This window comes from Lissotriton helveticus, chromosome 7 (genome assembly GCF_964261635.1).
Source record: "Lissotriton helveticus chromosome 7, aLisHel1.1, whole genome shotgun sequence".
Classification (NCBI taxonomy): domain Eukaryota; kingdom Metazoa; phylum Chordata; class Amphibia; order Caudata; family Salamandridae; genus Lissotriton; species Lissotriton helveticus.
In genome coordinates this window covers 860,220,171-860,233,516 of record NC_136068.1, presented here as the reverse complement: position 1 = coordinate 860,233,516, position 13,346 = coordinate 860,220,171, and the positions used below count along the sequence as shown (strand labels likewise).

The following is a 13,346-nucleotide window of genomic DNA, read 5'->3' as shown; positions in this document are numbered from 1 at the left end:
AGCATGAGAAATTCGAAGGAGATGCACGTGAGTACAAATTGGGCCGGGTGCTAACATTTGTGAAAAAGTTTGATGCACCACGCCGCCAGCTATTGAGCAACAGGAATATGAGAGTGGTGGAACATCAAGAGACTTCTGAATCTGATGTTACTGACTCAGAACAACCGGCTGAATCAAGGGCATTACAACCAATGACTAGTGAAACCCCGACTCCTTTTCTCGACTAATTTTGCCTCATGATACAGACCTGGGGCAGAGGACAAGGAAAGCTGCCTCAAGCGAAAAACCCCCAACGAGATGGGGAGGCTGGATCAAGTGCAAGCAATGCATCGCCACGGGTCACCAGGAGCAAATGGGGAACCAAACACTAACCAGTGACAATCTGACCATTGTCAATCTGACTCCTAGAATCCTGACGGATGTGGAAAAAAGTCTTACAACTAGCTTTGATGTTCAGTCCATCAAAGGAATTGGAGTATGCTCAAATGAGGATTGACCTTTTTAAATATACAAGAAAATTGAAATTCTACAAGTTCTTTAAGACTCAAGTTTCACGAAATCAGGTCAATCAAGCACAAGTAGGAGCTGTGGGCTTGGACTTGTTAACTGGCCATGACGTAAGTACTTTAGCGATTTTGGAGGATTTTCAGGTATAAGGTACCTCCAAAGATGGCGATGGCACAGTGAGACCTCACATAAGGGAAGCTTTTTGTGTGCCACAAGAAAGTATGAGGAGTCCTTTCAAACCAATCTCCAAGTTCTTCCCCCAATCACCGAATGATGCAGTGGATATATTCACAGACCTGATTATCAATGATCTGAATGATTTGAGACTTAACAGAAATGTACAAACAGTGAAAAGTAATTTAACAAAACCACAAAGAATAGCATTGCAAAATTTACAGAAAGATCATGCAATCCTATGTAAACCGTCTGATAAAGGCGGTAACGTTGTTTTGTTGACAGTGGAGCACTACTGTGGGGAAGCATTAAAACAACTTCAGGATACTTCCAATTACATACCTATTGCAATGAAAGATCATACAAACCGCATACGTGAATATCGAGAACTGATCAATAAATGGAAATATAAAGGAATGCAGAGTGTTGAGGAATATAACTTTTTGAATTGCAAGCACCCACGCATCCCGACATTTTACCATCTCCCAAAAATGCGTAAGGACACCGTGAACCCGCCAGGTCATCCTATTGTTTCTTCAAAGGTGAGTTTGACAGAGAATGTCCATTTTTATTGATCATTTTTGTTTAACTTTGTGGTTCAGTTGGTCTCTTGTACCCAAGATACAAGTCATTTTTTGAAACAAATTGAGGGTATATCTTGGGAAGACAATATTGTGATCATCAATTTGGACATCTCAAGACTCTATAAGAGTATAAACCATGTAAATGGCCTAGAAGCCATAAGATATTTCCTGAATAGTCGCTCCTTAAAGTACACGGAGCACAACATGATGTTGTTGGAATTTGTGAATTGTCTAAATAACAAAATATTTCTTTTCCAGGAACAGTTGTACAAACAAATTTGCGGCACGGCCATGGGCACCTACTTCGCCTCCAGCTGCGCAAATATTTTTGTGGTCTGGTGGGAGAAGCAGGTGGCCTGGTCGGATGCCAACGTGGAGTGGACCAACAGCTTGATTAGTTGGAACCGCTATATTGATCTATTTATCATCTGTAGTGGAACAGAAAGATCAGCTCAGGATTTTATAAACCAACTTAACATCAATGATTTGAATTTGAAATTTTCAGAAGAAATAAGTAGAACATCTGTTATTTTTTTAGACCTAAATGTCTTTGTATCCGATGGGCAACTTTACACTACCTTACATTGTAAGCCCATGGCGGGCAATTCGATACTACATGCCTGCAGCTATGGGGAATTGTTAAGAATAAAAATAAACTGCACATGTGACTCTGATTTCCAGGTGGCAGCTGCTGAAAGCATGGCTAGGTTTATTGTCCGAGGGTACCCAGAAGCAAGCCTACTGAATAAAAAAAAAAAGAAGGTAGACACCAAATTGAGAGCACAACTGATTAGTGGAGCATTCAGTGTAAGGAAGAAAAGATCTGTCAATGACAACAATTCATTGTATCAATGCAGGATGATCACGGATTTCTCTAGTGGTGCCAACGATATCAGGAATATAATGAGTAAAAATTGGCACATTCTCAAAGCTGATTCAATTTTAGGGAAGCATCTTTCCAAAGCTACCCTACTTACCTTCAGGATGAATCGGTCAGTTAAGGACCATTAGGTACAGAGCCATTTTGTACAAGAAAAGAGACAATCATGCTTCTATTCTGTGGAACGTTTTTTTCCATGCCGGAGATGTAAGGCCTGCAAATTTAGTCGAAGGGTATCTACATATAACATACCAGGACTTGAGAATCTGAAAGTGATAGAAAAATTCATGAACGCCGATAAAAGCCACATTATATACTGTCTAGTATGTCCGTGTGGACTTCGGTACGTCGGTAGTACCATCCACCCGACAAAAATACGGATTCTTGAGCATCTACGAGCTATTGCCTCTAAGGATATGAATTATCCAGTGGCCAGACATTTTGAGATTTACCATGCTAGTGACAGGGACCTGTTACGTTATTTTTGTCTGGACCCAGTCCCCAATGACATATGAGGGCGACTGAAAATTTAGGCTCAGGAGACTAGAGTCGAGATATATTCTAGACCTGCAATCCAAAATGCCCCATGGTCCAAAAGCGGAGAGATATTGGCAGTACATCACTGACTTTATTTAATGAGGAGGGTACCAGATTTTGGTAATCTGAAGTAGGTTTGCACTTCTGTAAATATGTATATAGGAATCCATATAATGAAATTCAGGTCACCTTTGCTTTATTTGATTTGTGAATTCATCAGTAAGGTGGAAGGGGTAGTCCTATAATTCAGTGCCATTTTGACCAGGATAAATTAAGGACAGGCGGATTTATTGGCAGAATAACGAATGTGTCCTTGATATGCAAATGTATTAAATGTTACAGATATATGTACAGAGTCAAATGCCCATCCAGGGCGATATTATGTTTGATTTAATTGATTACAAAGATCATAATTTGCATTTTTGTTTTTTTAGTAGATATTGTAAATAGACTTGTACATTGGCAGAAGCTCATTCAGGGCGAAATAATTTTTTAATCAATTCATTTGCACTAAGTAGATTGCAATAATGAATGTTAGATTGCATGTTCTAATATTGGCTGAAATGTTTGTAACAGGGAGGTTAGTCGTTTGTTGATTGTGTCACCTCGCAACCACCAATGAATTTGTAATTGTATTTAATGGCGTGGTCTCCGGCTGCCGGTTTGTATTGAGGAAGGCAGTTGCCGACATGCATCTTGTGTGTCCTGTGCCAATAAATCTGGTCCAGAAGTCTCCTGTGAGTGCTGCACTCTTTGTACAAATGTAGCCAGTATATATATATCGATATATATATCTCTATGGTATTGCTTTTCCTTTTTCCAGAATCAAGAACTGGAGGTCACTTGCAACGATAACGAAGAAGGCAACAGAGATGAAACCTATTATGTGGATTTGCTTAAAATGAAGCTTGAGTCCTCAAAGTAAGTAAACACAAAAGTTGGTGCCTTGATTCTCATGTTAATTTGTTTGCATCAAATGTATTCTGTAGGGATTTTAAAGTGCTTTTAGGCTTTATGCAAGGGGATGATTATGAATCTTGTGGTATCTGTTATCGCTTTTTTGAACATTCACTATTCTGTTTTAGATTTCAGTTTCTTTCTTAACCAAGAGATTGTTGGCGACATCCCTTCTCAGACGTGCTAGCTGGGTCAACAAGTTTCCCTCCATAAATGCTGTTTCCGTTTTGGCAATGGTGATACCTAGGTGTTTGGAGCTGTCTTTAGATTGGAGCTTTATCTCTCCAGGCAGTGCGGGCGAAAGTCCCTCCAAAAGCATAAAGATTAGGGACTTATCCCAATTGATTTGATACCCTGAATAGCCCCCAAATAAGTGGAAAATTTGTAATAGCCTGCTGATAGTAAAATAAGGCCTAGTGGCATACAATAGGACATTGTCTGCAGATAGGGATATTCGCTCTTCCCACTGTCTGCCTCCTGTTATTCCGGACCCCACCGGGTTCCCTCTCACCCATGCCGTCAGCGGCTCCAACGCCAGCGCGAATTGAACAGGGGGCAGTGGGCACCCTTGTTTTGTTCACCTATGAAGGGTGAAAGAGCGGGAGACAGAGCCATTCACCCGCACTCTAGCCAGTGGGTTCATATACAACAACCTGATCCAGCATTAAAACTGGGGGCCAAACCCGAACCACTGCAGGGCTGCAAATAGGAAATGCTATTCGATGCTGTTGAATGCCAAGCCAGCGTCCAATGACAGCAGCGCTACTTCCTCCCCTGGGCGGAATTTGGTCAAATGTATCACGCCATATAGGCGTCTAAGGTTTAGCCTGGTACTCTGATGCAGCATGTATCCCGACTGGTTGGAGTGTATCAGTGTTGTGATCGTCCCCCAAAGGCGGTTCACCAGGACTTTAGCCAGGATTTTAACTTCCATGTTTAACAAGGATATAGGCCTGTAGGAGCTGTATTGGTCCGGTGGCTTACCCGTCTTAGGTATTACCACAGTGGTGGCTCTTCATTGGTCTAGTGGTAAGCAACCTCTTTTTCTGGCCTCATCAAATATTTTCTGAAGATACAGCGCCAGTACACTCGCCGAGCCCTTAAATAACTCAGCTGGCACGCCATTCGGCCCCGGAGCCTTCCCTGCCTGCAGATCTTGTATGGCTCCCTTGATCTCTTCGGCTGTTACATCTTTCTCCGTGTCCTCTCTATCCTCATCGGACAATGTTGGGAGCCGGACATAAACCAATATTTTCCGACAGTCAGTTTCTGTTCTGGTAGGTTTGGAGGCATAGGACCTTGAATTAATCTGCAAAGACCCTCTCTGTTCCTTCACCAGTAATGTGTATTGCTCCTGGGAGTCGCATATCCCAGCCATCCAATTTCATTCCCTGTTCCTCTTTTCCAACCATGCATTCATTTTGTTGACCTTACCACCTATGTCATATAGCCTTCTTTTTGTTGCTAATGCAGCTGAGGTCCCTAATTTCCTGCCTCTTAATGTTAAGACGATGAGTTAGTGATGAGCCAGCCTTTTCACCGGCCAATTTTCTGGCCTCCAGCGTGATTACTTTTTCTTGTAATGTATCCCACTGAATCCTTTTTTCTTTCTTGCATCCCCCATGTTGAGCCTGGATATGTCCCCTTATTACGGACTTAAAGCTTCCCATAGGGTGCATACCGAATCCACCAATCCCTCATTTTCTTGAAAATAAAGTTGTGCCCTCTCTTTAACTTGGTCGACTAGGTTCTTGTTCTTAAAGACCCTGGGGTTTATTCAAGGGGGTAGTATGCTTGTTCTCGTCGGGCCCTGCAGGGTTACCTCCACTGGTGAGTAGTCCGAGATCCCCCGTGCTCCCAATTCGGGCGTTACGGAACCACCCTTCACTCCCCCTATGCGTCAAGACAGTGTCTAGTTGAGAATAACTGCTGTGCACTGCTGAGTAGAAGGTATATTGTCGCTCTCGAGGATTATGAAGACGCCATGGATCTGTCAGACCCCTGGCCTCCACAAGTGCTCAAAGTGGCTCCATTCCCGGCCCCCTGTTGGCTTTAGTTTCTCTATCTCTCTCCAGGTTTATGGTGGAGTTCATGTAACCCCCCCCCCCCCAATATTAAAATCCCTGGCTGGAGGTCTACAAGTAGGTCCCCCAATGCTGACAATGCCTCCATGTGCATGGCCGGTGGTATGTAGCACCAGACAATATTCAGGGTCTGTCCCTCCCATGTCCCTGTGAGTGCCACGTATCTTCCTCACTACTAGGGGGAGAGCAGTCATAAGCACTATTCCTACCCCTCTCGATCCCGTTGTGTAACCGGAGTGTGCTGCAAGCTTGAAGCCGTATTGGTCCAGTACTTTGTACTTGTTACCCTTCAAGTGCGCTTCTTGGAGCTGCGCCAAGTCGAGAGGGTGTCTATGTAGATACTGTAGAACTATTGTAAGTTTAATTCGATTACCCATACCCTTTACATTCCAAGACAGGACTATATAATTGGTGGCGCTCTGGTGTTCCCCTCGGCACTGCGCCCTTACATTTGATCCTCCATTTGGGGTACAATAGCACCTTCAATACCCATTTGTGAGTCACCCTCGTTGCTTTGTACCCTAGATACTTTGGACGGAGCGCTTACTTCACTCTGTCAAGCCCTTGCTGACATCCAACTGAAGCAACTGGTCTGCTCGGCGACTCATAGGGGCGGTCATGTTCTGGACTTGATTTTCGCTGGCGCTCACTTGGCAGTGATTCATGACATCTTAGCCCAATGCTGGACCGATCATGCGCTGGTGGCTTTCACCTTATGCTTAGGAGACCACTCTTCTGAAGTCGCCGGGGTGGGACTTTCGAAACTGGGTCGACCTTGGTCTCGATTGCTCAGTTCATCTCCGTTGCCCTCCTTAATACCTGCTAACTTCTGCTTGAGGAATTCAGTGGAAGAGAGTTATTCCTCCTTATGCCGGTCTATTACCGACTCGCTGGATAAGATGGTGCCCCTTCGCAGAGCGAGAGTGCGAGTGAATCGGGCTTTCCCCTGGTATACGGAGGAGCTACGACAGCTGAAGCTGAACTGTAAACGGGCGGAGAGAGTGTGGAGAAGGGAGTACTCCACCTCGGCTAAAGCCTCGTTTAGGCTTGCACTAAGAGGCTATAAGGATCAAATCAAGCGGGCCAAGGCGGCATTTTTAGAAGCCTCCTTGACTCAGGCGCCTAATAAATCTCAAGCCCTGTTCAAAATTGTCAAGGACCTGTCACATCCTGCTTGTGCGGCTAACACGGTTCGTGCGTCGCAGGCTCTCTGTGACTCATTGGCAAATGCTTTTGAGGAGAAGACTGCTAAGATCTTGGAGGGCTTAATACACCCCTTACCTGCGGCTCCCGGCTTGGGAGTTCCGGCTGATATGCCCAGTCAACCCCGGATAGGTGCTGCTAACCTTGATCTGGGAGCTCCTGGCGGTTCTCCCAGTCGACCCCAGCCGGTCGGTGTGGGAGCTCCGGCGGAGCGGCCCAGTCGACCCCAGACGGGCATTGCTGGCCTTGGTCTGGGAGCTCCGGGCAGCTCACCCAGTCGACCCCAACCGATTGGTGTGGGAGCTCCGGTGGAGCTGCCCAGTCGACCTCAGACGGGCACTGTCGCCCTTGGTCTGGGAGCCCCGGGCAGTTTACCCAGTTTACCCAGCCGACTTTGGCTGAGGTCTTTCCCTTCTCCTTCCTTTGAGGAATTTTGTCAGGTGGCTCATTCGGTGTCCTCAGGGTCTCCGCTTGATCCGCTGCCCCCCAAATTCTGGAAGGTTTTCCACGCAGAACTCTTCTTGCCTTTGTTCTCGATCTGTCTTCAATCTTTGGAGTCGGCATCGGTGCCAGAGTGCTGGAAGTTAGCAGTAGTGTCACCTCTGCTAAAAACTTTGGATCCGGCCTGCCTTTCCAACTACAGGCCGATCTCTTTGCTCCCTTTTCCGATTAAGATCTTGGAAAAGTGGGTGACCCGCTCACTCTCAGGCTTCCTGGAGAACATCGGGTGGTTCGATGAGACCCAGTTTGGCTTCCGCCCCGGACACGGGACGGAGTCCGCGCTGGTGACCGTGTTGGACAACCTTCGTTTGCGTGTCGACAGTGGTCGGGCAGCCTTTTTAGTGCTGCTCGACATGTCGGCCGCGTTCGACACGGTCTGCTATCGGACCCTGGTCAGGAGGCTGGAGGAATGTGGGGTCACTGAGGGGGCTAGAGATTGGCTGATATCCTATCTTGGTGGCAGGCAACAGTTGGTTTCACTTCCGCCGTTTAGCTCTGAGCCAAGGAGTATAGGACAGGGGGTTCCTCAGGGCTCGGCCATCAGCCCTATATTGTTCAACCTGTACCTCCGCCCTCTAGTCCAGCTAATTAAATCTTTCGGTGTCTCGGCATTTAATTATGCCGATGACACCCAGCTGGTCTTCTCTCTGGAAGGGAACAATGCGGTCTTGCTGGATACTTTCCATCGCTGCATGGCAGCTACAGCGGAATGGTTGCGAGCTAACTCCCTGCAATTTAATAGCTCGAAGACGGAGGTGCTCCACTGTTCCACCGACCGGATTCCACGGGCACTCCCTGAGAACTTTTGGCCCAGTACCTTCCCTGAACAAGTGCTGGCAGCGGAATCAGCTCGTAACCTGGGGGTAATGTTTGGCCCTAACTTACAACTTGACATACACGTCAATAAAACCACCGCCACGTGTATGATGTTGCTACGCATGTTACGCAAAGTCCTGCCCCTTCTCCCCGCTCAAGCCAGGCCGGAAGTAGTCCGTGGGACCATACTAAGTCGTCTTGACTATTGCAACGGGCTTCTTCTGGAGGCTCCAAAAAATCTGTTGGGGAGGTTACAACGGGTGCAGAACATGGCTGCCAAGCTGGCTCTTTCCCGCCCTAGGTCCAGCTCTTCCACTCTTGCTCTACGAGACCTACACTGGCTCCCGGTAGGTTTGCCGGTACAGTTCAAAGCTGCATGCTTGGTGTTTAAAGCGGTACACCTTTTGGGCCCCATTCCTTTGCAAAACATGTTCGCGTGGTACTCGGCTCCACGGCTCCTTCGTTCTTCATCGGCTCATCTCCTGGTGGTTCCAAGGTTTCATAGAGTGAGGATGGGTGGTCGCTCCTTTAGCGTGGCAGCGGCCAAATTGTGGAACTCCCTCTCACTTTCTCTGAGGAGCTACAAGGACTATTTTCCGTTTAGGAAAGCATTAAAAACTTACTTATTCCCATAAACGGCCTGAGCGGTTAAAGTGCACGGTTCCTTGATCAAAGCGCCAGGATGCCCTTTGGGTGACAGGTTTTGCGCTCTACAAATATATTAAATAAATAAATAAATAAATAATAAATAGATACTGTACATATTCCGCCATCTGGCATTTCAGTAACCAGTGATGAACATTTCTAGAAAACAAAAATAACACTTCATACCCCAACTATACCCCCCTCCCTGCTACCCTGCTGGCAGGTTCAACAACCACCCACCTCCCCAACTCGCAGAGTGCCTGTTGCCCTTTAACGTGAGAACTAAGCGGGGGTTAGCAGGTGCCGAACAGATTAGAGCACCGTCCTCGATCTCCCGTGTACCCCAAACTCTCCCGGCTTCAGTTTTAGTCCTGCCGACTACGCATCGGGACGTTGGTCGATTACCTGTCCCACTGGGTGCAGTCCTATCCACAATGTCTTATCGCCCCCCTCCCACCTATAATAGGATGTCCGATCTTGTGCAGTCAATTACCAGTATAACGTGTTCGTGTTGCCTTCTTAGTCCAGACCCTCCTTTCGGACGCGCCTTATTCCGAGGTATGCATTCCTTCCGTCGTCGATCCTCCTGGTTTGTCTTTCTGTGATCCCCGTCTTCTATCTCGTTGGGGGTTGTGGCACACTGTACGCCAACCTTCCAGCCACTCCCAGGTTTCCTCTGATGTGTTGAAGTACAAGGTTTCACCCTCAGCGACCACTCAACTTTGATCTCTTTACTGCGCAGTTCTCTTTTGACGCCATCAAAAGTTTGTCTCTGCCTCTGGACTTGTAGCGCGAAGTCCGGAAAGAACCGGATCACTGCTTGTTCGTGGTGGAGGTCTTAGTGTGCATGCGCTGCCTGCAAAATGGCATCCCTATCCCGGAAATTAATGATCCATGCAATAATTGTTCTGGGTGGGGCGCCAGGCTTTGGCTTTGCCCTGTATGCACGCTCTATAGTGAAGTAGTTGGAGAGTCATTTAGGCTTTAGATGATTAAGGATTAAGAAAAAATCGACACTTGGTCTCTCCATGCCTTCCGGGACCCACACCACTCTGATGTTGTTTCTGCGTGCCTGTACTTTCTGCTCCTCCAGTTTAGCAGCCATCCCTTCCTGCTGTTTTGTGAGGGTCAGAACTTGTTCTTCAAGGCCTTTCATACTGGTCTCACTTGCGGCTCATTTATCGGCTATTTTGTGGAGATAAGCCAGCAGAAGATTAAAATCCACAATCACTGCAGCTAGTTTTGGTTCTATCGTAACTTTCACGTCTGTAATTGCCGCCATTATTTCACTCAAGGAGGGTTCCGCCATCTCTTCCGGTTGCTTTTCCTGTGCACCTGCTGTTTGCCTTAGGACCACGTACTTGTCCATTTTATTGGTCTGTGTCCCGGGTTGTCCCTTGGATCTCATCCGGGGACCCTGCGCTGCAATTAATGTCTCTTTGGTTGTTTCCCTTAGATTTGAGCCTCTGGGTGCCTCGCACAGCAGTTCCACTCTATCCCGTCCCAGTGGGGCTATCCAGGTTCAGTGCTGCTGCTCAATAACGTTTCCCCGGGTTTACATGGGCTGCGCGTATTGCCGCAGATTTCCCTAGCCAGTGTGGGATCCTGGCTTTTTTCTGTTAGATGTAGCTCCTCATGTTGGAGCTTTGGCCACTGCTGTACAGTCCCCTTGGTATTCCCTTTGTCTTGAGTATAACATTCGCCTGCCCGGGTGGTAGTGAGTGCTTTGTATGAGAGCCCGACAGTTTTTGTCCTGCGCATGCACTTAATCACTCCCGGCCACCACTGTTGGTCACTGCGGCTCACCTCGATCGTGGGTGTAATGCCTTTGTTCTGGCCGGCAGCTCTGCTAGTGTTGCTGTTCCTCTCCGGTTCTGGTGCAACCACAGCCGGAACCCCAGAATTCACTGCGGCTGTCTGCTTCTGCTCCCTGGGCCAACCGCTGCTGATCTTGCCGCCTGCTCTACTCGATCGTGTCCCGCGACGGCGGGGCCTAGAGCGTGTCGAGGGGGTCTCTATCGTGAGCGGCCCATCTGCAGCATGCCTCCACTTCGCTATAGGAGTGTGTCACGGTCACCTCCAATCGCAGCCTCCTCTCCTCTCTGTGCTGGCCGATGCTGCGCAGGCCTCACTCCTATCGGTGTTCCATACCTGCGTATTTGTGGATACCACAGATCCTTACTGGCCCCTTACGTGCCTCTGTACATTACTGGCATGTGGGTGTCTGCAGGATCCGAGGAATGTGCAAATTTTGGCATACCTCGGAAGCAAGCTCCGCTAAAGATACTCCATCTTGATCGGCTCCCAAGCCACGCCCCTAATCAATTCATTTTAGCCTCACGAACACACGTATCTGTAGATTACATTTCTATCCAAAATTCATCCTTCATGCTCATCTTCAATGTACAGAAATTTGAGAGTACCTTTCTATATTAATCACCTTCATTAGTTACCAGTACAGAAAAAGATTCTTGAAGTCTAAGGGTCAGATAAACGAACATTCACATTTGCGAGTCTCAAAGTACGTCAAATTGCAATCGCAATTTGCGACTCACAAAAGTGAATGTACAACAGTGTCTTGGACACCGTTTGCGATTCCCATTGGGGTTGCAAATTGCATGCCTCATTATACTGAATTTATGACCCCTTTGGGAGTGGCTAGCACTCACTCGAACGGTGGCTTGCTGGGGGCAGTAGACCACCATGTCTTGACTGCTTTTTTAATAAAGCAGTTTTTTTTTAATGCAGCCGTTTTTCCTAAAGGAAGACTGGACCCCTTCCCGTTTGCGAGTGGCTCACCCCCCTTTTGAAAAGGGTGGTAAACAATCATACATTGAAGTCAGACTCGCTATAAGGAAGGGACGCCCTCGGCACGCCCCTTCTTAATAGCGAGTGGTAAACCATATTTTGCGAGTCGCCAATAGATTAGTGACAAGCAAAATATGGTTTGTACATGGGGCTGACCAATTTTGCGGTCGCAAATAGGCTGAATTCCCGTTTGTGACTGCAAAAAACTGTCGTACATCTTCACCTAGGTCTGAAGGCAAGCCTGCGCCTGTCCGCGCCTGGTTGCCCCCACACAACAGACCCTCGTTCTTGGACATCTCTTGCAGAACAATCTCATCAGATGTGACTTCGTACTCTGAGTAGCGACCTCCCTTCCTGTCCTTCCTCTGCAGGCTATCGACAGTTTGCTATTCTGTCCAGCTTTGAGATTACCTCCATACAACACACCCTCAAAGACATCATGACCTGTACTGTTGTCCTCATCTCTTTTTGACATTCTCCCCCATGCATTCTGTTGTGAAGCAAAATGTGTAGAAATGCACAGATGTTTAGGTTGATCAGAAGAGGGTTAAATGTAAACGGATTCATAAATAACCTCACCATGAGCAGTTGAACCTGGCAATGCTGCATTCCACAGCACATAAATATGGAGCATGTATGGACACACCAATGACAGACACCATTGACCAACAACTAAAATGGAAAACCTAAAAAGACAATAACTATGACCATACAACACTGCACCTCCCCGTGTCTTCCAGAGCTGCGAAGTGCACAGACAAAAAGACTCTTGTATGCCACATACTACACACATTTCACTACCACCACCATCTCCAAACATCATCTATTGGCCAAAATAAACATGGCTCACTGTTAGAATACATGTTACTGATAATTTGTTAATACTTCATCAAAAACTGACATGTTCAGTCAAACAGCCAGACAGCAGAAACATGTCTGCTCTTTTGTTATATTAAAGATTTATGCAGGATTCCTTCTGAGTACTTTCACGGGTACTTCAACAACGTCTGTGTGATAGAGACATCTAGGTGCGGATTCCTTACCATAGAATTATCCCTAGGCATCAGACTGGATCTGGGTGTCTTCCTTGCCGGACGGGACGTCTGTGGTCCCTTTAAAGGAACCATCCCAGCGTGCCATCATCAGTCCTTCTATGTTTGCGCCAATCAGAGTAAATCTTGAGAGCTACCCTCCAGGCAATTTTTGACTGACTTTTTTTCGACATTTTGTCAGATTTCTTTCAAGAACATTTTCTACTGGTTTGCTAGGGATGTCCACTATTATAACAGCAGATTTCAAACCCAGTCACAGGCAGGTGTCTGTGACAGACCCACACTTGGTTTGTCTGTGGTACTTGGAGTGGGACCACAAATCCCAGACCTGTGAGGACGGCTGCACCATGAATCCTAAGGTGCTGTGGGAATGCTCTCTGAAGCTCCTCACTGTCCAGTAACCTTCTGACATTCAAGATCCCAGTTGTGCTGAAGGTCCCAGGACCACTAGCGCAGCTGCTCCAGACGTTTGTCATCCCATTCCATGTTGGCAGCTAAATCCCACAAGTGAAAGAAGACTAAGATATCTGTGTTCTTAGACTTCACTGCACCTGTCCAAGTACTCGACAAGGCACTTGAACGGCGACACCGGTGAGGC

The 13,346-nt window shown here is 47.0% G+C and overlaps 1 protein-coding gene across 2 annotated transcripts in view; it reads left to right on the top strand.

The window, feature by feature from the left end:
• The window catches only part of SPDL1 (spindle apparatus coiled-coil protein 1), a 424,110-nt gene that overhangs the window by 330,854 nt on the left and 79,910 nt on the right, over positions 1-13,346 (top strand). For both annotated transcript variants that reach the window (XM_078653377.1, XM_078653378.1), the window contains exon 9: positions 3,506-3,603. In XM_078653377.1, the coding sequence (XP_078509503.1) occupies positions 3,506-3,603 (98 nt within the window). The remainder of the gene's footprint in view (positions 1-3,505; positions 3,604-13,346) is intronic.